The 21,691-nt window shown below is 38.5% G+C and overlaps 2 protein-coding genes across 3 annotated transcripts in view; one reads left to right on the top strand and one right to left on the bottom strand.

Moving 5' to 3' along the window:
- Positions 1 to 494: 494 nt before the first annotated feature.
- On the bottom strand, positions 495 to 21,109 carry baiap2l2a (BAR/IMD domain containing adaptor protein 2 like 2a). Of its 2 annotated transcripts, none has more exons than XM_088069548.1 (14): positions 20,879 to 21,109; positions 20,378 to 20,453; positions 17,254 to 17,340; positions 12,320 to 12,381; positions 12,175 to 12,246; positions 11,889 to 11,969; positions 11,651 to 11,782; positions 9,356 to 9,454; positions 8,246 to 8,315; positions 6,994 to 7,177; positions 6,218 to 6,283; positions 4,419 to 4,596; positions 1,560 to 1,600; positions 495 to 1,116 (listed from the first exon to the last, which is right to left on the bottom strand). In XM_088069548.1, the coding sequence occupies exons 1-14, from the start codon at positions 20,930 to 20,932 to the stop codon at positions 1,035 to 1,037; spliced, it is 1,284 nt and encodes a 427-aa protein (XP_087925674.1). In that variant the 5' UTR covers positions 20,933 to 21,109; the 3' UTR covers positions 495 to 1,034. The 2 variants fall into 2 exon arrangements, with proteins under 2 accessions (XP_087925674.1, XP_087925673.1); XM_088069547.1 differs by having other exon boundaries at positions 4,419 to 4,599; positions 20,879 to 21,108.
- Positions 14,973 to 21,691, top strand: part of nptxra (neuronal pentraxin receptor a) — a 28,823-nt gene continuing 22,104 nt past the window's right edge. The window contains exons 1-2 of the mRNA XM_042504450.2: positions 14,973 to 15,152; positions 20,747 to 20,830. The gene's annotated coding sequence lies outside the window, so the exon portion shown is untranslated. The remainder of the gene's footprint in view (positions 15,153 to 20,746; positions 20,831 to 21,691) is intronic.

Below are 21,691 nucleotides of genomic sequence, written 5' to 3'. Positions count from 1 at the left end.
ATAGAAGTAAAACCCACATTGTAGAAATGGAGTCAAACATTTTCTAAAACTGCAGACCACTCCTCGAGACCAACAAACAACAAAAGCGATTGTGATTTAGCAAACCATTGCTGTTTCACAAGCATTTATAAGGCACCACATGTGGGTGATTTTTAGCGACCTGTCACTGTTGTTCCAGCTGCTTTAAATGCTCCAGACGAGGGTCTTTTTAGGACCTGTCACTGATTTTCCAACAGGGATGTTACAAAAAAAGTGTTTTTTTTTTAAATACCAGGATATGGCTGCATTTCAAGCCAAGATAAGACAAAAAGTGAGTATTTTAAGCATGTTTGTGCCTAAATCCAACCACATGTTAACCACAACATTGTTGAAACATAAAGTTTTAACACATCTTCTACGTAATGTACAAATTTCAGTTATCGATGGTTTGCAGAAACCATGCAGATACAATGCCAACATTTTTTCTGGCACCTGGGTTGCAACTGTACACTATATACACACCAAACAATAATCATTTATTTCCAAATGAAAATCCAAAGTAAGAAGTCATTCACAGGTCATCTCTCATCAAAATTACTGCGTCAATAAAGCAAACGTTTTAGAGAAGGAATGACTGAGGAACGGTCAAGAACAGTGCAAATTAGCTTGTTACATAAACACATTTGTACAGCAGTGATTCATTTTTACAACTTTACAAATCACAAAAATAGAGCCAATTAAGAAAAGGTTAATGCCATTATAGCCTACAAGAAAACATGTTGGCGGTTTACCGAAATCTTAAAATCTACAGTCCTTGTGTGAACCCATGATATATGAAATATGGATACTTTTTTGTCCTATTTTTCCCACTTTGTGTGCATCTATGCAGAAGGACACTATGGCAAACAGAGTGTATGACAAATGCCAGTTGACAAAACAGCCTCCATTCAAGGTCCACCTCCTCCCTTTAGACCACATACTATATTTTCTGCTATTTCTAAGGCCAAGAATGAGCTGTCAAGCTCAACAAAAGCATTTGTTTCTGGGTTGAGATGTCATCTGCGATAAAGACGAGGGGCCGATCTGTCATTGGTGGACGTGGGCCTCAGCTTAACGGTGGCAAACGGGTTGGTACCCCTTCGAAATAAAAAAAAGGGAGAGAGGAAAATAGATATTGGAGGAAGAGACAGAGAAACAGTGGAGGAAAGCAATATCAGAAAATAACATCTTTGAGCCTAACAGCGAAGGTTATAACAAGAAAGATGAGAACAGCGTTTCAAACTCTACAAGCATCATCTAGCAAACTGTTCACCTGAAGTGAGAGTGATAGTGAGGGTGATAGTCACAGTTTCCTCAAATGGCCATAGATGAAATGGTTTCAATACTAAACTGCACTTCAAACTCTAATGGAAGCAAAGCAATTCTGTGCAATTTAGATCATGGCCCTCGTCTGTTGTTCTCTCACTTAATGGCTTCATGATATACTTCAAAAATGTCATTAGTTTCTGCAGAAGAGAACACGAGTGCCATTTAAACATTTTTATAACCTGAGAGAGAGAGACACAGGTACGCTCGCTTACCTCGGGAAGAGTTCTGGTGGCGATCCCTGTAGTTTTGATCTCTGTTGAAAAAGAAATGTGAGTAAGGTACGGGTGAGTGAGGGCCTAAACTGCAAAGTGTGGACACATGCACTAATGGAGGCTCAGCAAGCACCGGCCCTCGACCCCTCGACCCCTCGCCCTTCTGCTTTCAGTCGGTCCTCCCACAAGCTGCTCACTGATGTGAGCTCCAGAGTGTGTCCAGCTGACACACTGCTACATCATACTTTTACAGCAGAGATGGATGAGGGAGCAGCAACAACAGAGATCATGCCAAAACGTCAAGGAAACCAATGCACCAATGTTAATGACCAAATATTTGTGTTCATTTTGAGTTACTGAAAATAAAATATCTCACTTAGTGTCCCTTAAAGGAAGACTTCACCCGCCCAAAATGATAGTTTGTATATCAGTTACTCGTCCCAGGTTATGTTGAGTTCATGAAGAAAACTGAAAAATTCAGTGAACACAGACCCCAAAAAATCCCAAAGTTCCTTGATAAATTGCAGTGATAGGGCTTCGAGTTTAACAACAGCAAAACTTCCGAAACAGACCGCCCTCTGACGGAAAGTGAAACTTATTTATGCTCTCTATACAGCCAAACCCCATTGTCAAAAATGATAATTTTACTTTGCTGAACACAAGAGCTGCTGGTCTACCGCTGCATTTGTTTGAGTTATCTGTGTTGTAAGAGTTTACCAGTCACACAATAACACAAACAACCGAACTTATTAAGGCAACCGAACTTATTAAGGCAGCAGTAGACCAGCAGCTCACGTGTTCGCCGAGGAAAAATTACTAGTTTTTTTCCAATGCAGTCTGATTTTAAAGAGAATGCATGGATAAGTGTTACTTTCCATTAAGTTTCCTGTCAGAAAGGGCTGTCTGCTTGGGAACCACTGAGTGTAAAACTGGATATATGAGACTGGGATAAAATTTCATGAGTTGTGGTGTGAGAGTCAGTTTTGCTGTTATTAAATGCGAACCTTAATTCATCAGAAATTTTGTTTTGGATTCTTTGTCCACAGTGGATGCATGCAAGAAAATTCACATTTTGTCAAGAATTCAACAAAACACGAGATTCGTTTCATATAGAAATACTGTTTCCTTTAAATATACCAACTATTTTTGGAGTATTACTATAAAATGATTTTCTTTAGGAAACAAAATACCATAGGTCCAGTTATGGACTTAAACTGTCTGCATGTCCTTGACAGAGACAGAAACTATTCAAACAACTGTGTGCTTGAATTACCCTTCAAAGAATAGACTATGACAGTATTCTCACACTGCAGCACCTTAAAGGTTACGCACAAGACCTATTTAGTCACGAGGACTTCAAGTAGGTCTTGAGTTTAGAAGTCTAAAGTTACAGCATGCCCAAACAAGAGCACACACTCACACACACTCACACACACATGCACACAACCTCGTCGCCCATACACCATCAGCAGCTGGAGCTTCCTCCCTGCATCCACCAGAAAGACGGGTGTGGCGCCATAGAGAACAGCACCCTGCCGCAGTGCCCCTGCTGGACAGACTGGCAAATACCATCAAAGGTTTACACATCACATCTCCAAACCCCCTGACCGCTTATTTCTGGGATATGTTCACATTCTGTGTCCAATTTTATCATTTTGTTATTTTATTAAGTTAGTCTGTACTTATAAAATCTATTGCATGTCTGATTAGAGAGGGATTACTCCTTAGGTGTTTTTCCTGACACTCATTCCATTTCCATTTATTTATTATTTTCATTTTTTTATCATTTATTTATTTCCTGTTTTATTTTGTTACTCACCTTTCCTCTCGTTTCAGATACTCACTTCCTGCCCTAGCTCTGTGATTATCTGCCCCGTCCTGAACTGTTTCACCTGTTTCCAATTATCCGCCGCCTCCCATGTGTATTCAGTCAGTGTGATCCTTGCTCCCTGTGTCAGTTTGTCTTTCTACCTTATGTCAAACATCCCAGTATTTTTCCTGGTGTTGTGTGTGGACCATTGTTGGACCAGCTGTCTGACAAAAAGGTAAAGCGGTGAAAATACTCTCAATATTGCATACAGACTTTTTTAGGTGGGAATAATGTGCTGCTGACATGTCTACAGCAGTATATTGCTTAGCTGCTGTGTCAGACTCCAGCCTGCTTCTCCAAACTGTGGGTGTGCCGTTTGTCTGTAAAACACTGACTATATGAGAACCTCATACAGCCCCACGTTAAAAAAATGTAAACTCACTTTAATCTCTTTTTTCTTTCAAATTAACGTCACCTGACTAGACCATGTCAAACCCTTTGAAACCCGTAATGACATCAGTTTTCCTGTTCTACATTCAGACACTTTTCATATGCATGAAACCTAAGTAAATTGGTTTGATTTCTTTTGAAAACAAGGGCTAAAAAGGCAATGAGCAACCTAACAAAATATCTCACCAACTGCAAGAAATTAGGAAAAGGTGACACGAAAATGGCCCAAAAATTAGATAAAATAATAATAATAATAATAATAATTGTTATTATTATTATTATTATTAATTTTATTATTTAAAAATAATAATTAAAGGGAGAATTTCCAGAAAAGTATATTTATAATTATTGTAATTATCATTATTTATTTGTTTTTTTTCCCTTTTATGTATTTTTACCTCTTACCAGGTTTTTTTTTTTTCAGTTTTGTCTTTTATTGTGGTAAATCTCAGGTAGATTTTTTTTATTTACTTCCTCCTGTGTTTTTGGAAAAAATCAAGCCAATTAGTTCAGGTTTCAGAGAGTTAAGCCAATTAACTATTATTAAATTCATATTAATTCATCAATTTACAATCAGACAGACTGACTGTAAGCCTTACCATGCTTTCTGAGTTGGTCTCAGCCCTTCTGTCAGCAGTCGCTGTGACCGGTCGCCTCTCGTACTGTTGATTCGATGATGGAGGTGGTGGAGGCGGAGGGGGCGGGGCTCCACTGTGGCTGCTGCTTCCTGGTTGGTCAAGCAGGTTGCTCATGCTGCTACTGCTTCGTAGAGAAGGGCTACTGAAATTAGGGAAAAAAAACTTTAATTTTTTGTATAATCTTTTTTTTTTTTTATTAGACACTTGAGCTTTAGTCTTTAAAAGTCTGTTGTCCATCATGCTTAAAGCAGATTACATTTGAACACAAGAATATTGAATACTGAAGCATGGGATTTCATGTCAAATTCATATGCTAAGCGGATCTGATCCACATTAACATTAACATTTTGGATATTTATCTGCGACGTGTGTCCACAGTGACTGAGCGGAGTTTTAGTTTAAGCCCTCTTACTGGTTTTCCTCACAGCAATGGGTCACCCAAATATCTTAAATAGTTCATGTTATTATTCCAGGCCTACACTTCACGCTGACCCCTTTTTAAAAGTTTTGGGCCCATAAAACAATAAGGACAGCCTGAGGGAGCTGCAAATTTACTCTGTACTTTGGACTGTGGGAGGTGAGAGATACAGACACGAGGCAGGATGAACGCAAACTGTGGGGAAATAATCAAACCTGCTTCCTCTGATAGCCAGTATACTCTTCACAGTATAAATAATCAAGTGGTTCTCTGTCAATGTTAGACTTTGGCTATTAAAGTAATAATTTGAGGTTGAAAAATATGCTTATCACTCTGGTAATTTCCTAAAGTCTACGCTTGTTGACTGGCGAGACTCCAGGAAATTACAGAGCTTTAGGGAGCTTTAGAGGTGCTGGTTGGAAGATTTTTGCTATCTCTGGCTGTTTTCTTTAGTTTCCAATCTTTATGCTAAACTGACCATCTGCTGACTGTATGACAAGCGTAACTTGCAGTCAAATGCTGGAAAATGTATTTTTTGCCATAATGTCTGGCATAAAACGATATGACAATGTTCCTAAAAGCCTGAAGTTAGCATGACATAATGTTAGTTTATCTTTAGGGCCTGTTTAAAATTTAACACACACTCGTACTGCTCTGCGCTCAAAAAATACATTAATACGTTAATACATCAATATTATTTTCTACTTTCTCTGAGTTAATTTTCAACCAATGTCAGTCCTAGTCACAAATATCAAATACTCATTCATTTTCAGAATTAAATGCCAGGTTTTTGCCATGATGCCTCTATAGTTTTTAGATGAAGAAACACAATAAAATGAATTATTTCCAATATACTACATGCATGGGATATGTTTTGCAGCAACATTGATTGTGACAGTGCACATTGTGGAAATAGCACGTATTTTCTCCATATGCCAAATATGGTAAATAATGACATCATCAGTTGAAAAATAGTAAAAATTACAATTTCTAAGGCTAAAAGCCCAGAATGACACCCAAAATAATAATACAATGCATGTTTTTATGCTCTGGTGGCTGTGAGATAAAAAAAAAATAATAATTTAAGTTTAACTGTTGCATTTTTGCACTTCACAGTATGAATGCAAAAAAATTTGTTTACACGATGTATTTTAGATTTATTGTAGGAGCTGAGCTGGAAATTCCAAAATAAACAAAAATACACATCTTGTCAAAAATGTAGGCCATCTGCACTAACACAGCCAAATGATCAAAAAATGAATAATGAAAAGCATGTAAAATGAACAAACAGTCCCTAAGGGTTAACAGTCACATTTGCTGAATACATTTATTTGATGTTTACCCAGAGCTGCTGGTCTTTGGAGGATCATCCACAGCTTCCACATAGGAGGCTGGAAACCATCCCTGTCTGGAAACAAAAGAGCCGCAGAGTCAAGATGATGCAGTAAATTAGTCATGAAGAATGTTTACAGTGCATACAAAAATTAGCAAAGACAAAAAACAGCTCTTAACTCAGTTAATGGGTTTGTCGGTAGTGTTGTCATGGCGATATTGCCAGTCTTTTGCCCAGGTCTTTTTACCCATCTGATATATCTGATATTTATAATTTGGACTAATGTTGGTTATAAAATTAACTCGAAGAAAACAGAAAACCATATTAATGTCTAATATATTCTAAAATTTGATTTTGAAAAGTACATTTTGTGCACAGAGAGATACCAGTGTGTGAAATATTAAAGCAGGCCCTAAGGGGTTAAATACAGCCTGAAAGAGCTGTTGGTGTTGCTGTAGACTCTTAGTCTTGTATTATTATTTGTTATTTCTTAGTGCTTTTCTCTTTGTTCTTTAGGCCTTTACAGTGTTATTCTTCTTTTATTTTTTGCATTCATTTCCTTACAGTTTAACAATACACACTGTTATATTATTTTATTTTTTGTCTGTTCCTGGCTGCTCCTATCAGTTTTTCTCAAAAACGTATTCATCTTGGACAAAAGGACCCATGTCTCGAACATTAAATCTTAAAGTGTTTGTAAGCAGACGCACTGAGTTTGCAGGGAGACACATTTACATTAGATACAAACAGACAGCAAGACAGACACTCAGGCGAACATGTCTCACCGTGAGCTGCTGTCAGCGTGTCCATACAGCCAGCCGTTCCTGGACTGTTGAACCAGCACGGTGATCATCTCTCCCCGGCTGAAAGACAGCAGGGTGGGGTTAGAGCCACCCGGCTGGTGGGCCACCCGCGCCCTCATGGATCTTCCTCCCATAGAGCGAGAAATGCTTCCCTGGGGAGACGGGGCTGGAGAGATGACAAATGAAACACTTAGGTGTTGAGAAAACATCGTGTTAAAGCACCAGTTTGATGATAAACCAGCTTTGATTGCAGAGAGGGATCTCTGGTGAAATGATTAATTAAAAAATATAAGCGGTTAGGATTTATTTCTTTAATTATGGCCCTGGAATTCATAACTCAGAGGGTTAGCAGACTGCTAAATATCTTACTCTGTGCGTAATTATTTTTGGGTGGCAGGGGATGCAAGTCATTGAATTATACCACAGAGGGTGGCATTGTTTTTCTGTCTGGTGGAGTCGGGCCAACAAGCCTGCTGCATGTTTCAGAGGGGAAAAGTGGAATATAAGAAGAAGAACTATTTAATATTCTGGAGATTGTTTATGCTCTTTTTTATACATCTTCACTTTATCTATTTTTACTCTAGATAAGCACGCCAAGTAATTAGACAGACTTTCAGCTCAGAAACGTACAAATGATGAGGTATGAAAATGTGTGATGGGCAAAATTATGAGAGAGAGAGAGAGAAACAGAGATAAAAGGCTTAAAAAGTGATAAAGCCGGTGGTGGAGTGAAGGCAGAATGATGTGCAGGCGGAGGCATTATGGGCTGCAAATGATGAATATCAAAGAAATACTTTTGGGGAAAACATAACATGAAAAATGTGATACAGAGGCAGTAATGAATGTATTTTCAGGGGGACACATCCCCCCTAAATATGTAAAGACAAAAATTTGCTAAATGACTGGCAACCATGCACCGCTGTCTGAAATTATCATTAGCAAATGTAATCATAATCATGATAAACCTCATAATTACCATTATTATTAAAACTGGTCCTCATATCACGTGTGCTGCAGTTCTGCGTTTGGTTGTTGTAAGTGGCATTAGTATATCCCACTGCTCGGTTTCACTTCCAACATGTCACATACCAATGCTTAATCAGCTGCCTCAAAATGTTCTGGCAGAGGACCCCAAAACCCTACATTTCACATGTCTCCCCCAATTTTAAAATAAAACCTACACCCATGCAATAAATTCATATCTTAACTCAAAATAAATACAAAAAAGCCTCACCTCTTGATGGTATGTTGCCAAGGGGCAGCTCCTCTCTGCTCCTTTTCACCTCCTCCTCCTTCATCCCCACCTGTACGACCAAGACAATAACCACGTGCACAGGTACAACTTGACTTTCACTCATCTGCAATGTTAATATATCATGTAAACACCAGAAAATAGTGCGGCAAAATTCATATCTGAACAAATGAATAAAAGCAGCATGTGTTTTATATACTCTGTGTTACAGTAAGTAACGTATATAATCTGTAAACTGTAGAAGCACAGCTAAGTCTGCAGCAGCTCACAGGTTTCTCTCTGTTATAAGCAAAATATAAATCCCACAACAAACCAAAACAAACACAGAATCCATGTTAATCCTGCGATTGTTATTACAGTAGGATGTGGGATCTGTGCGGTTCTCTGGCACGTCACCTCCCAGTGAGGACTGAAACTGACAGGGTTTATCTCAGAGCTGTCTGTTGTTTACTTGAATGGTAATTTACCATCCTGCATACAAAGAACTGTATGCTTTCAGCTGGTGAATTATCCATTGTGTGTTAATCCCAACGTCTTGACATTTAGAGCCGTGCTAAATTTAGACTCAAATAATATATAAGGTTCAGATTTTGAGTAAAATTAGTGTTTGGATAGAAAAACATTTACAGCCGTATCACAATCACTTATTGAATTTTTTAATGCCCGAAAATATGTGATCTTCCTCCCTCTATTTTAGCTACAGGTGAAATCCTTCTCAGCAAATTAAATCAGGCTTCAACCAGCAGAGGGCGCCATAGTACCAAAAATATCACTGTAATAACTCACTAGTTTCCTTGTTTGTGTACAAGTGACCATTTCTTGCTGCAGACAACACCCCAACACAATATGTTTTCAGATGTAATATCTGTTTTATGAATTCAGACACTTTAAAACTGAATTGTAAAAGTTTTGATCGGTTCAAACTCTGTTATCCATCAGAAGATATTTGAGCTTCCCTCATTTTATTCCCCTCAGACAAGATTAAACATCACTCCAGTAGCATACTCTCTGAGTTTTCAAAGATTCAAATGCAACACAGCTCCGGCCCGGCTTTAATAATTCAGCAAACACGACTGATTTCTTTCAACTCACCGAGTTCTCCACAGAAGTGGGTCGTCTGGCCTCGGGTCCTCTGGTGGCATCGGCCTCCTCCGTCCAGGCGGCAGCTCTCTGCTGGAGTGAACCTCCTGTCTGCCACACACATGTAGAAATTAAGAATTTAGAAGAAACTCTCCACATGTGTTAAAGCAGCTTATTTTATTGCTCATTCAGCAAAAAAAGCCTCATATGGATGTTTATGTAAACAGTTATTATCCTCACATGATAAACAGCAGCCTGCTACATTTATGGTCAAATATGAGTACTGCTGTTGCTGTTGCCATAAAAACACTTTTACTGTGTCATTTCTATTAGACTGATACATTTTTTTGTGTTTATGAGATACAAAACGGATCTTGTCAAACAGATTGAAGCTGCAGGATCAAATTAAGACAATGCAAATGCAATACAAATAAAAAGATACTGACTTTATGCTCACTTCAGGCTAAAAAATGCATCACAACTGCCTGGAGGCGTACTGAGGCACCTACAGTTGGACAGTCTTTATGACTGTTTATCAATGTAAAAAACTAAATCGTGCCACCAAGATGAAAATATAGAGCTTTTTAAATCTAGCAAAAATTAAGTAAACATTATGACAGTCACTCGAGGTTTGGGGTCAAAAACTTTTGAGCATCAAACAGTTAATTTCCTGCAGTCATGTTAATTTTTATGCATCAATTCTTGCCTTTTCTGCATCAGCTTAAGGCCCACACATATCAGACCGACATAAAAGAACTAGCAACAATAAAAGCCCCCCTGTTGTGTCACCTCACGTCGCCATGTCTCGGTCAAAAAGTTGCGCTCAGCATATACCAGCAAGGAAATGCCGGGCCAGAATCATCAAATACGCCATTGCTGCTGCATGGCGTCAGCCTGAAACTACCGGTGACAATATGATAAAAGGCACTGGAAGGTCCAAACAGGGGAACAGGTGTGGTGGATCGGTCCAACACACCCCAGACTTTCACCCAGGAGCCTGATGTTTGCTTCCCACATGAATATAGAGCAACAAAATCTGGCATGAGGCATTGGTTGCAGCATCCCAGAATGTCAACAGCAGATAGCAGGACACCTAGAGTGTCATATGTTCACACAAAAGTCCACTATCAAGGCGGCGATTTGGGACAACTTGGAATGAAAACCTGCTGACACATCGGAAATATTTAGGGAGACATGCACCCTGCACCCCTTCAAAAATCTACACCCATGTTTACTTGGTAAGTTTTTCTTATCTTTTTATTTACACATTTTATCTCATAAGTTTGACTTCTACCTAAGATATTTTATATTCATATTGACTACCTTTTCATCTTTCTTTAGGTGGAAATGGCCTTGTTGCCTCTAAATGAGTTGTTTTTCTTTGGTATTCATCTGGCAAAGACTTGATTTAAACAGCGGGATGCACAGTGTGGTGCAGTAAATGGTTTGCATTCCTCTCTTCATGTTGGGGCAGTGTAAGATGTTATCAGGTCATATCTATTGGAATATGCCTTATATTTACAATTTTATCTCCAGATGATTTATTAAAAATCCTCTGGTGAAGTTAAGGAGCAGTTTAGTATTAAATATTATGGTTGGAGAGCTGAATGTGGCCCTCGGGCTGATATTTAGCTCATTAGAGGTGTCAGGTCAGTGCTCCTGAACCTGGTCCGGTCTCAGGGGAGTTTGTGACAGCCTCATTATGAATCATGGAAAGGTGTTTTCACTGGGTTAGTAGAGTGGTGTTGTAAAAAGCGAGCTGGGAGTCCAGAGTTCAAACAAATGACCTGTTTCTGCTGGAGAAACTAAATGTGGATGTGAAGCTGCTGTTCTGCGTTTGACCTTCGTTACTATAAAGGAAGGGGGTCGATAAAGTCTCACACAATCATTACACATCACTGTGAATTTTAGGTGTTTACCAGGGTTACTGTTTATTTTTTTTGGTTAGTTAAATATTTTTTGTCTAGTTTATCTTGCTTTTTTTAAAAAAAAAAGAGAAAAAAATGATAATAAAACATGGTAGATATTCAAGTTTGGATGTATGGTGTGGGTGTATGCATATATGTTTAGTCAATTATAGTATAGATTAAAATTAATAAGGAAGCTGGTTAATTAAAATTCAGTGACTTAAGGTTAAAAATGTTTGTATTTCTCACTTCTTTTTGAATATGTAAACCATGTCATCGTGTTTGACCATTATTTTGCTTTATGTTTTTCAGTGTCTGTTGTCAAATCCCATCTGGCACCTGTAGTCACTCAGCCAAAACAAACCGCAAAATACTGAAATGCTATTTTTGAGTTGCTTACCTTATACATGAGGTGGGCGAAGGCTTGTATGAGGCCACAGTGTTTCTCAGACAGGAAGCGGTATCGCCTCTCCTCTTCCTTCAGAGCCTCGCTGTGGCTCTCCCTGAGGAACTGCATATACTCGCTACAGTCCTGAGGAAACATAATAACCAGCACATATACCAAATATACTGTATAAGGACACTCTTATAGACACTGGTGCTGAACTTTTTGCTCCAGCGTTCAGAAATAGAGAAACCTGATTGGCTCCTCTCCTCAGCTGTCTCTCCAGAGCCACCGCCTGGTTGTGGACTTCCATCTCGTAGTGCCTCCTGCTGCCCTGCATGACAGAGAATGAATACGACTTAATGAGCGATATCAATGTATTAATTTATCAGATAACTCACTCTAGGGCCTCGCAGTATTCCCATGATACCCTGCAGTTATTAATTTCATTCCAGGAGATCATTATGAGATAACAGCTTGTCATTCTGTCTGAGTCCCTTTGACTTTGCTGCAGTGACCCTGCGTTGCCCCTCACTCACTGATATGTAATCTTGGTCCAGTCTGATGTTACTGTCCATCTCCTGGAGGACCTCTGTGCTGAACCAGCGGAACTGCAAGGACACAAAATTATATGAAAAACTTGATCAAATGGAGACTGAAAAGTAGTGACAAATTGTAACTTACGGCTCCCTCCAGCTCCACAGTGAGTCTTCTTTGGTTCTCGGAGATCTGAATCAGGACATCACCTGAAAGACAAGTGCGTTATGTTATATATAAGTGATGTTGAAAGGCTTTCAGTATTACGTTGTATTACGTCCCTGAGACCCAATTCCAAGTCTGACAGGTTTATGTACAAAACCATAGTCTGTATCTAAAGTCTGTGTACAAAGCATTTTATAAATGTCACATTTTGAATTGAGTATATCGTCTAGTATCTATCAAGTAAATCAGATGTGATGTATTATTGTAATATGTGATAATCCATAAAATAATGTATAAATGTATTTGTTCAAGAATTTAAGAAAAATGCCTATGCTCTTTCTTTCTTAGGAGAGATTTTTATCTTTTTCTCTCACATTTTGAGACTATAAACAAAGCAAGATTTGTCATTTTGGACATGTGTAGATGGCCCGCAAACAACAGAATAGGATGATTTCTACTGCCTTCCTAAATTACTTATAAGTGGCCCCATGTAACGTTCCCGCTGTCGTCTTTAATGTTATGAGTTCGGATACAAAACTACCTGGATATATTCAGGCAACAAAACTACTAGTTAGTGTTAGGTCCTATTGTGATTGAAATGTTGTCTTCAATAAATGGTGTAAGGCCAAAATGTTATAAAATAAAAAACATTGACTTCAAGAAGTGAATCTCCTGGGTGAAAGTCCTGTGTTTGTTTGACAGCAGAAGTTGCAACATAGAACTAAAGGAATGTTGGGGATTTGGGCGACTTTAATGGGCCTAAAATTACAAGGTTATTGTCTATCAGTCCTCTGGGACCTCTGTGCCGCCTTACCAACACACTCAGTCCATTACCAGTTTATGGCGTTACACAGAGCTTTAGAGAGCCGCGGATGGTGGTGGAAGGGCAGGCGGAGTAGAATCATGGACAGTGTAATAGCATCCAAAACACAAGATTTACTCTGTGATTCTGTGACATGAGAAACAATTTCAACAGAATTTAAGTCTTGTAATGCTGCTGTTTCTACATGATTTCAACACAGATTTGTTTTTCAAAATATAGCATAATTGGGGAAAATAATAGGGTGTGTCCCCTTGACCTGTTGAGTTTATTGTTTCCTCAGATTTTAATGTGTCAGCAACACAGAAGCGCACTTTGCAACATCACAGATAAATTACTGAAAACCAATAAAATGAAGTTATATGACGTAATCTTTTCCCTATATGTTCATTTCTATTTATTAATTAACTGACGACCTCAAAACTAACAAAATCTGAGACTTTATCTCCAAAACAAACATAGGCCAACACTCCACACACACACACACACACACACACACACACACACACACACACACACACACACACACACACACATCTAACATGAAAATGCTCACAGACACTTTTGTGGCTCACAACAAAGAAACAGATAGTTTTGGAAACTGGACGTCTCTGCCGTCAGCATTTGGTTTCAGTTGGCTGTTCTGTTGCTACTGGCAACCACCACTGATGCAGTTTCACGACAGACAAAATAAATGTATCTTCTCCTTAAACAACCTTGTTGGAGCACAGACGACATACAGCTGACTATTATGCAATCCCTCCTAAAACTGCTTTCACATTCTGTCTTAACACCGACACTTCTCAAATCCTCAAAGACTGGATAAAAATATTCAGCCCGCTGCTCGATGAAAAAGATTTTTTAACCTGTTGCTAAAGTTGCAACTCTCTTTCCTGCTCTAGTTAGAAAGACAGTTAGTTTACTAACTTGTAACTGGTAACTAGTTGCATGTAACTTGTAATTAAATTTCAAAATAAATGTAACTGTAATCAGTTACAGTTACTGATGGTAAGTGTGTAATTAAATCACAGTTACTAAACAAAATGTGAATTATTACAAAGAGGTTACATATGAAAAAAATATATTTTCATTTTAGGCCATATGTTGAATAAAGCATTTATTCTGTTGCTGTACATCTTTTTGTCATGCAGGTTTGCCTTTTTGGCATATTTTTGGACACTGCGGGTCAGCAAAGCCTATGAGACGAGTGCAACACTTATGCACTTATATTTTTAGGTCTTTTCAGCTTTATTACCCTGTTGAAAAAAAAGTTAGATGAGTATTTCAAAAGTAATCAAATGTAGTAAGTTACATTAATTTGATGAAGTAATAAATTTATCTTGATCTTTTTGAATTTGTCTTGATCTTTTTGTCATTTTTTGTTGTTGACCCTATTGTATATTGCTTGCATCAGAGTACTGTAATTTATGGTATTATTTGTAATTTATTGTCTTACCTGCAGTGTGGTGTTTCTATGAGCCCATTTGGTTTTCTAACATCTCTGGCACTCAGATTTTTTCTGTATTCTTTTTTACCCGTTTTCTGTTATTGATTTTAATTTATTAAATAAATGAAACTAAATGAAATAATTTAAAAAACTAGGTAACTTATTATATTTTTAACAGGCTTAATAGTAATCTGTAACCTATTATATTCCCAAAATTGCGTAAGAGGTCCCAATTTTGGCCTATAGCGTATCTGTAGTTCGCCGCACCTGTTGGGCAACGTAAGCAGCCTCCAGCCAATCAGAGCAACAGTCGCGCGCAGGTGGGATTTCATAAAAAGGTAGCGACCACGCAGCTGCAGCACGCATCCAAACAGGAAGCGATGAAAAAGTGCACACAGCGCCACGGGAAATGCAAATACTGGGAAGCCAAATGCCAAGCGGACGAAGTTTGTTGCACACGGAGAGTAAGTTTGGATTTGGGCTTCGCTCGCGAGCGCAGGAGGAGAGGAAGAGGAGTGACGCGGAGCTGCTCCGTTTTCGTTGGGCAGGTAGGTGCTGGCGGTTATCCCAGTTAGCTTAAAGTTACTAAAGTATTCGGCTTTTCCATCACAATAACGTCCCTAAAAGAGCCGCAGTGGAGGAGAGAGCAAGTTTGAATGCCGTCTTTAAAAACAACATTTTTTGCCCAGTATCGCACTACTTTTGTGTATGTTTACCTGAGGAATCATTGCTTCCTTTGGGGGACTATTTATGTGTCACTGGTGTTCAGTACTTTGCTGCTTTCTTACTAATTAACTAATTTGGCAGCTGATGGATACTTTTATTAACTGTTAGGGGCTGTTTGGCGCATTTTACTCGCCTTTCATTCATAATTTTTTGAAGATTTTGGCTTGGTTCATATATATTCTTGGCAAGATTGTGTATATTTGTTTGATCTAGGAATTTTCAGCTCAGCTCCTACTATGAGTCTAAAATACACAGGGTAAGCACAGTTGTTACATTCGTACTGTTGGCATATCCCAGGCTGCAATAATTTAAAAAAAAAAACAAAAAAACAACATTGTACTTAGCATGTAGTTTATTGAAAATAATCCTTTTTTGCAGTTTTTTTTCTTCTAAAATGTAGTGGCATCATGATAAAAACCTGGCATTTAAAGGGTTAATATTTTGAAGATTAATGAATATTTTATATTTATGATTTGGACAGATGTTGATTAAAAAAATGAACTCAATGAAAGTACGAAATCATATTTATGTATAATATTTTAGAAAGCCTGATTTTGAAAAGTGCATTTTTGTTTTGCACACCGCAGTACGAGTGTGTATAATATTAAAACAGTCCCTGAGGGTTAATCCAGTTCCCTTGTTGGCCTATACTTTTTAAAGGCATTTTGACCATATATATATTTTGGTGATATGTATGACGCATGGGCGAATTTAATTTTTCGTGGATTAGCAATCACCCATATTGAGTTAGTTGGCAAAGCATAAGGATGGCAATCAATATACAGTATATGTGGTTTTAAATGTTAACATGACAAATCACATTAATTATTTCCTTTTTTAAACTTCAAATTAAGGAAAAACTTTGTCAACATCTGTTGTTATCTGACAAAGTGTTTATTCTGTTTATTTTCACCTCAGTCATTTTTACTGCAGCAACATTTATCTAGCGGACTAAAAAAAGCTTTTAATATTCTAATAGGTCACTTAAATTATAATTTCTCTTTGCAATATTAACAATTTGTTTATAAAAGAGTTAGTTGTACACAATGACCTCTATTGAAATGTTGCTTAAATATAAATACAGCAGGGCAGAGAAGAGACCTTAACATCTAATATAAATCTTTCCAAAGCAGTTTGAATATCAGATTTTTTTCATGCCACAACATCATATACTTTCAAAACTGGGTCGTTGCCAAAGCCTGTGCTAATATCAGGTGAGCTTGAGGTCGCCCTGTAACATCTTATCGTAAGGAATGACTGTTGAACTTAGTTTAATTTGACTTGTCGCTATTCTGGATGGATTTGTTTGCAGTAAGAGTAGACTAATGAGCCAGTTTGGACAATATCTTCAACTCCAGCCACTAAACCTAACATGACTCCTCTAAAGAGCGACTGGGTTAAGTGAGCGGAGCACGGCCGGCTGCCTGTCATCGTTTATTATTTATGTTGCCTGCTGGCATCTGATACCTACACCAGTGCCAACACTTCCTGGCTCAAACTCACAGCAAAACAGAAAAAACATATACTATGTTGCAATCTACCTCTGAACTGTCGTCATAAATCTGATGAGACACTTCTGCCATGTTTTTGACTTGTTTTTAGTCATTATAAACACTCACTGTTATACTGTGAAATACATTAATTTACTAACTCATAAAGGTATACACAAATCAAAGAGTTTGTCAATCATTGACACCCCTCACGCACTGGTTCTTAGTCATTTGGAAAGGAGTAATAAAGTGCTGCTGGAGTGTAAACTTTGGTCTTCCTGACACAGAGGGACACTGTTTGATCAGTTTAATAAATGACTATAAACAGATCAAAGCTCTCATCCTGGATTGTAGAAATACTTTCTTTGTGTTTCCATTCATAAATCATGAGATTGCACAAGCCGGCTGCACATGAACGCGTGTTCACACCTACCTAGGGAGTGTGAGGATATGGTGCGCAGAGCCTTCTCTCCAATCTTTGAAAGTGCACTGAAGTAGGCCTCACTCGTCACAGCCAGAGCTGAAACACAAACACGGCGGTAATTTGAAATGCAAATGTATTTGGTACAATTTATTTCCCTGGCATAGCACTGCAGAAGGAGGTAAACAGAGCCATAAATTATAAAAATAGGAAGTGATTTAGTAATTAAAATTTCCATATGTACTAATATCTCTCTGCATCATTTGCAATGTAAACAACGTGGTCACAATGAAACTACATATTTCTTGACCATGAAATCTGACTTCCTCTCATAGCTCTGTGTGCATTTTGTCCACATGCTTTTGATACTACAGTATACTATGTTATTTCTACTTTATTTAAATGCGTAGGATTGAAGGGGACATATTAAAAAAATGGAATCAAATGTTATAAGTAGGTTTTCTTTAGTGTCTAATACCCTGATATGAGAATTATTGTGCTTTTGTGACCTTAGAAAGAGCTGTTTATATCCTAGTCTTTATCCATGGGGATCGCTCTATTGCATCGTCATATTTCTACAGTAGCCCAGAACATGCAAAGCAAAATTTGGCTCCAGGTAAGGCCATTAGCATTTTTGCATTGGCCACCAGTGTTTGCTTTATTTAAAATATTTTCACTGCTTTATCACTCAATGACTCATGTCAGTCATTTGCAACTGGAAAATGTAGCCGTTGTATCGCTCTCTCCAGCCTATTTTGCTGCACGACTTGTCACATTTAAAAGGGTTAGATCGGATTCACCAAAGTCACACAATAACACAAACTAACTGATCGAGGCAGCGATAGACCAGCAGCTCCTGGGTTCAGCAGGCTAAAGTTATAGTTTTCCTAAATGGAGCATTGTGTAATAAATAATAAACTGAAATCATTGACACCTTCTCGGTCACAGAGGGCTGTGTGTGAAGAAGAAAAGCTGTGAAACTATTCTCAATATTCAATTTAGGTGGGAATTTTAAATTTATTTTACTGCTGCCCCCATCCACAGTAGTACATTACCTGTTTCTCCAGACTGGGGGTGTGCTGACCGCCATCTAGTGTGGAAAAGTACCTCATACAACCCCATTTCAAGAGATCCAAACTATCCCTTTAAACCCCCCTTTTTCTCAACTTCAGCCTTTCCCGAGTTACTGCCGTTTGTCTTTGAGTAGTATTTAGTCAAACAGGGTCAAATCTTCAGCTGCTGCTGCTTCAGTACCTTGAGCACAGCATGAGATCCCTGAGTGCAGGCGCTCTGATCTTCTAGACAGACGTGAGCGGGCATTAACTGGATTTACTGCAGGTGAGACAGTTGGAGCTTCAACCAGCACTAACTATTCAAACACACACTCCCCCAGGGTGTGAGGGGGAGTAAATTGTGCAAACCCATGTTTAGTGCCTTTTTAACAATGGATAGAAAGAGTGTGAGCAGCATCCACAAAATACCGGAAAAATAGATTATTTTAAATGTAAAGTGTTGAGTTGCAAATATTTTAATTGTTTAGTTTATAAATGGCAGAAAATTGGAAGAAACGCTTATCGCAATTTTTCAGAGCCAAGAAGAACATCCTCAGATTGGGTCTTTTATCCAGCCAGTCAAAAACCAAGAGTCTCTTCAATTACTGTCAAAAATGGTAAAGAAAAGTGGCAAAGTCTTTCATTAAAGCAGTTGTAAGCAGCAAGTGTTTGTCATTTTTTGCAAGAAAAATGACTGAAATCTGTTATCAAAGTAGTTGGCAATTAACTTTTTTTCAATCGACTATTCTATTGATGCAGCTTCTCCTTGTAATAGGGCTGAAATAATTAAACACTCTTGTGATGCGTTCGTCCTTGGCCTTGGCTCATTATTGCTCTACCCTGAAAACCCAAAGAGAACTTACAGCAGCTGTGCAGGTGGCAGCGGGAGACTAAATAATCTGTGTTTTATGTCTGCAGGGCATTTGGCGCAGTGGTGCTACTATGAATCAGCTGCTGATGATGTAGCGTTACTGCTCCTGCATATATTAAACAAACACCTATAATGTAATATAATGTGTAAAAACACCACCGTGCAAAACTGCATCTGTAATTTCTTTTGTATGTCAGCCTTTCAAAGGCCTTTCACATTTAATGCCCTGAACAGGGATTAGAGGTGATTATGATGTGGATAATTAAGACATAAAATAAAGACGCAGTTACTGTGCATTCAGATTCAAATTAAAAGTTTAATCCTCACCTCTTCGTTAGAGGATTTAAAGGAACCATGTGTGAAATTTAGGGGGATTTAGTGGCATCTAGTGTTGAGGATTGCAGATTGCAACCTTCTTAGTATTCCTTCTGTGTTTATTGGGTTTATCAGGGGTTTTTTTTCTTCCAGGAGCTGAATTATCTGTAGAGGTCTCTTCCTCTCCAAAAAAAAGGATCAGGTGATTAAAATTGGTAAAAAAAAAACAACAATATTGAATTAAACAGTTTCACATCACAAATTGGTAGCTAGCAGACAGACAGCCACCAGTTTTTACACAGAGATCACGTTATAGGGCCCGTATTTACACAGCCTTTGCATTTTTACACAGAACCAAACAGCAGCGGCATCATGCTGCACCGGTGTGTGATTTTAGACAGCATGCTGGCATCACAGAAGCAAAAGTAGCAAAGCCGGCCTGTATAATGACATATAATATGCGCTTCGACAGTGCTTCATAAACACTAACAGTCATTACTATGTAATGTATGAATATAACATGTATTATATTCTATTCCATTTCTGCCAATATATCTCCTTAAATCCCACACACTGGAGTTTTAGACAAAATGTAGTCACATATAGAACATAGAAATAAGTTCAGGGCTACACCCTAAATCCCTGCCTCTGTGAAGGGAAATCAGTTACTGTGGAGCCTTGTTTGTGTGGTGGCAATATAGTCATAACAGCCACTGCAGGTCTTAGTTACAGCTCCATAATCAAGGCAATAACAGCACCAGGATATTCCCAAAGGATACGGACTTTGGAATTAGGTCTGGTGAAGTAGACAACTCCTGTATTCATGTAGAGCCATTCTAGTTTGCTTACTTTATAGCACTTATAAAGGCAGTGGGATATTTTTTTCCGTCTGTCTTACCCTGGAAAGCTTGGACGTAACTGTTTCCCAGTGAGACCAGTTTCTGTAGGCTTGGGTTGAAGTCATCCATCAAGCTCTGTTTGGGAAACACAGACACACATACACCACAGTTTGTTTTATTTTAGAAGTCAGAGAAACTTTAAGACTCACCTAAAGGAAAATCCATAAGATCCATCTTTAATTCAGTCTGTATTTATGAGCAAAAACTCTCAACGCCAGAGCACAGACAAGGTAATACTCAAGAAAATACTCCTTGAGTTTGAAACTGGCTTTGTGCATTCACATCATGTTCACTCGGCATAAATTACATTCAAAAGTTTAACTGAGCTTCACTCCTCAGTAACCAATGAAAGTCTCTTTATTCTGCAGAACATGTTTCTAGAAGAAAGAAATCACAACAGAGGACAGGACACTCGTGGTTATCCATCGCATTCGTCTGCCTCACAGTAACAGGTAAGTTTGTTGTCTAACTTGAGCTCACTCAAAGTATCTGTTACTTACCGAGTAAATCCCCAACGTGGAGCGATGCAGCTGATCACTACTCATCCCCGACATGTTCGTATCCAGAATAGTGTAGCTGTCAGTGAAACCTCAAAAGAGTCTGCGGGTCTTAAATCATCCAGCAAAGCCTCTGTGAGAGAGGAGTTAATAGAATTGAATAAGACGTGGAGTTGAAGAGAGGAGGCAGCGTGTTAGTGTGCTGGAAACTGACACCGCTGTGGCCTGAGAAAGACTGGAGTAAATAATTAAACATGGCTCAGCCATAAAACACACTGACACATGCTGTAAACCCTGACTGTCGGGCGTGCGTGTGTGTGTGTGTGTGTGTGTGTGTGTGTGTGTGTGTGTGTCTGTGTGTGTGTGTGTGTGTGTGTGTGTCTGTGTGTGTGTGTGTGTGTGTGTGTCTGTGTCTGTGTGTGTGTGTGTGTGTGTGTGTGTCTGTGTGTGTCTGTGTGTGTGTCTGTGTGTGTCTGTGTGTGTGTGTGTCTGTGTCTGTGTGTGTGTGTGTCTGTGTCTGTGTCTGTGTCTGTGTGTGTGTGTGTGTGTGTGTGTGTGAGGTAGTGTATGTACTGGCCACAATTTATGTTTTATTCAAGACTATAACAGACTTTTTTTCACTCTGTGGTTCATTATATGTAAAACTTTTAGAAAGGGGTTATCGATATATACTTCAATTTTTAAGAAAGACTAAATAATTTCATAAAACAAATTGGTGCTGCAGTTTTTTGCAAACGTTACTCAAACAGGAGCAAATGTTGTATTTTTAAGGAGCGGGTTAATATACATTGCAGACATTCATTTAAGTGTTTTGGG

Source organism: Plectropomus leopardus, chromosome 18, assembly GCF_026936395.1.
Source record: "Plectropomus leopardus strain MGB_pleo_1.0 chromosome 18, ASM2693639v1, whole genome shotgun sequence".
Lineage (NCBI taxonomy): Eukaryota > Metazoa > Chordata > Actinopteri > Perciformes > Serranidae > Plectropomus > Plectropomus leopardus.
Note: the sequence above shows the minus strand (reverse complement) of the source record. Positions and strands in the feature narration are given on the sequence as shown.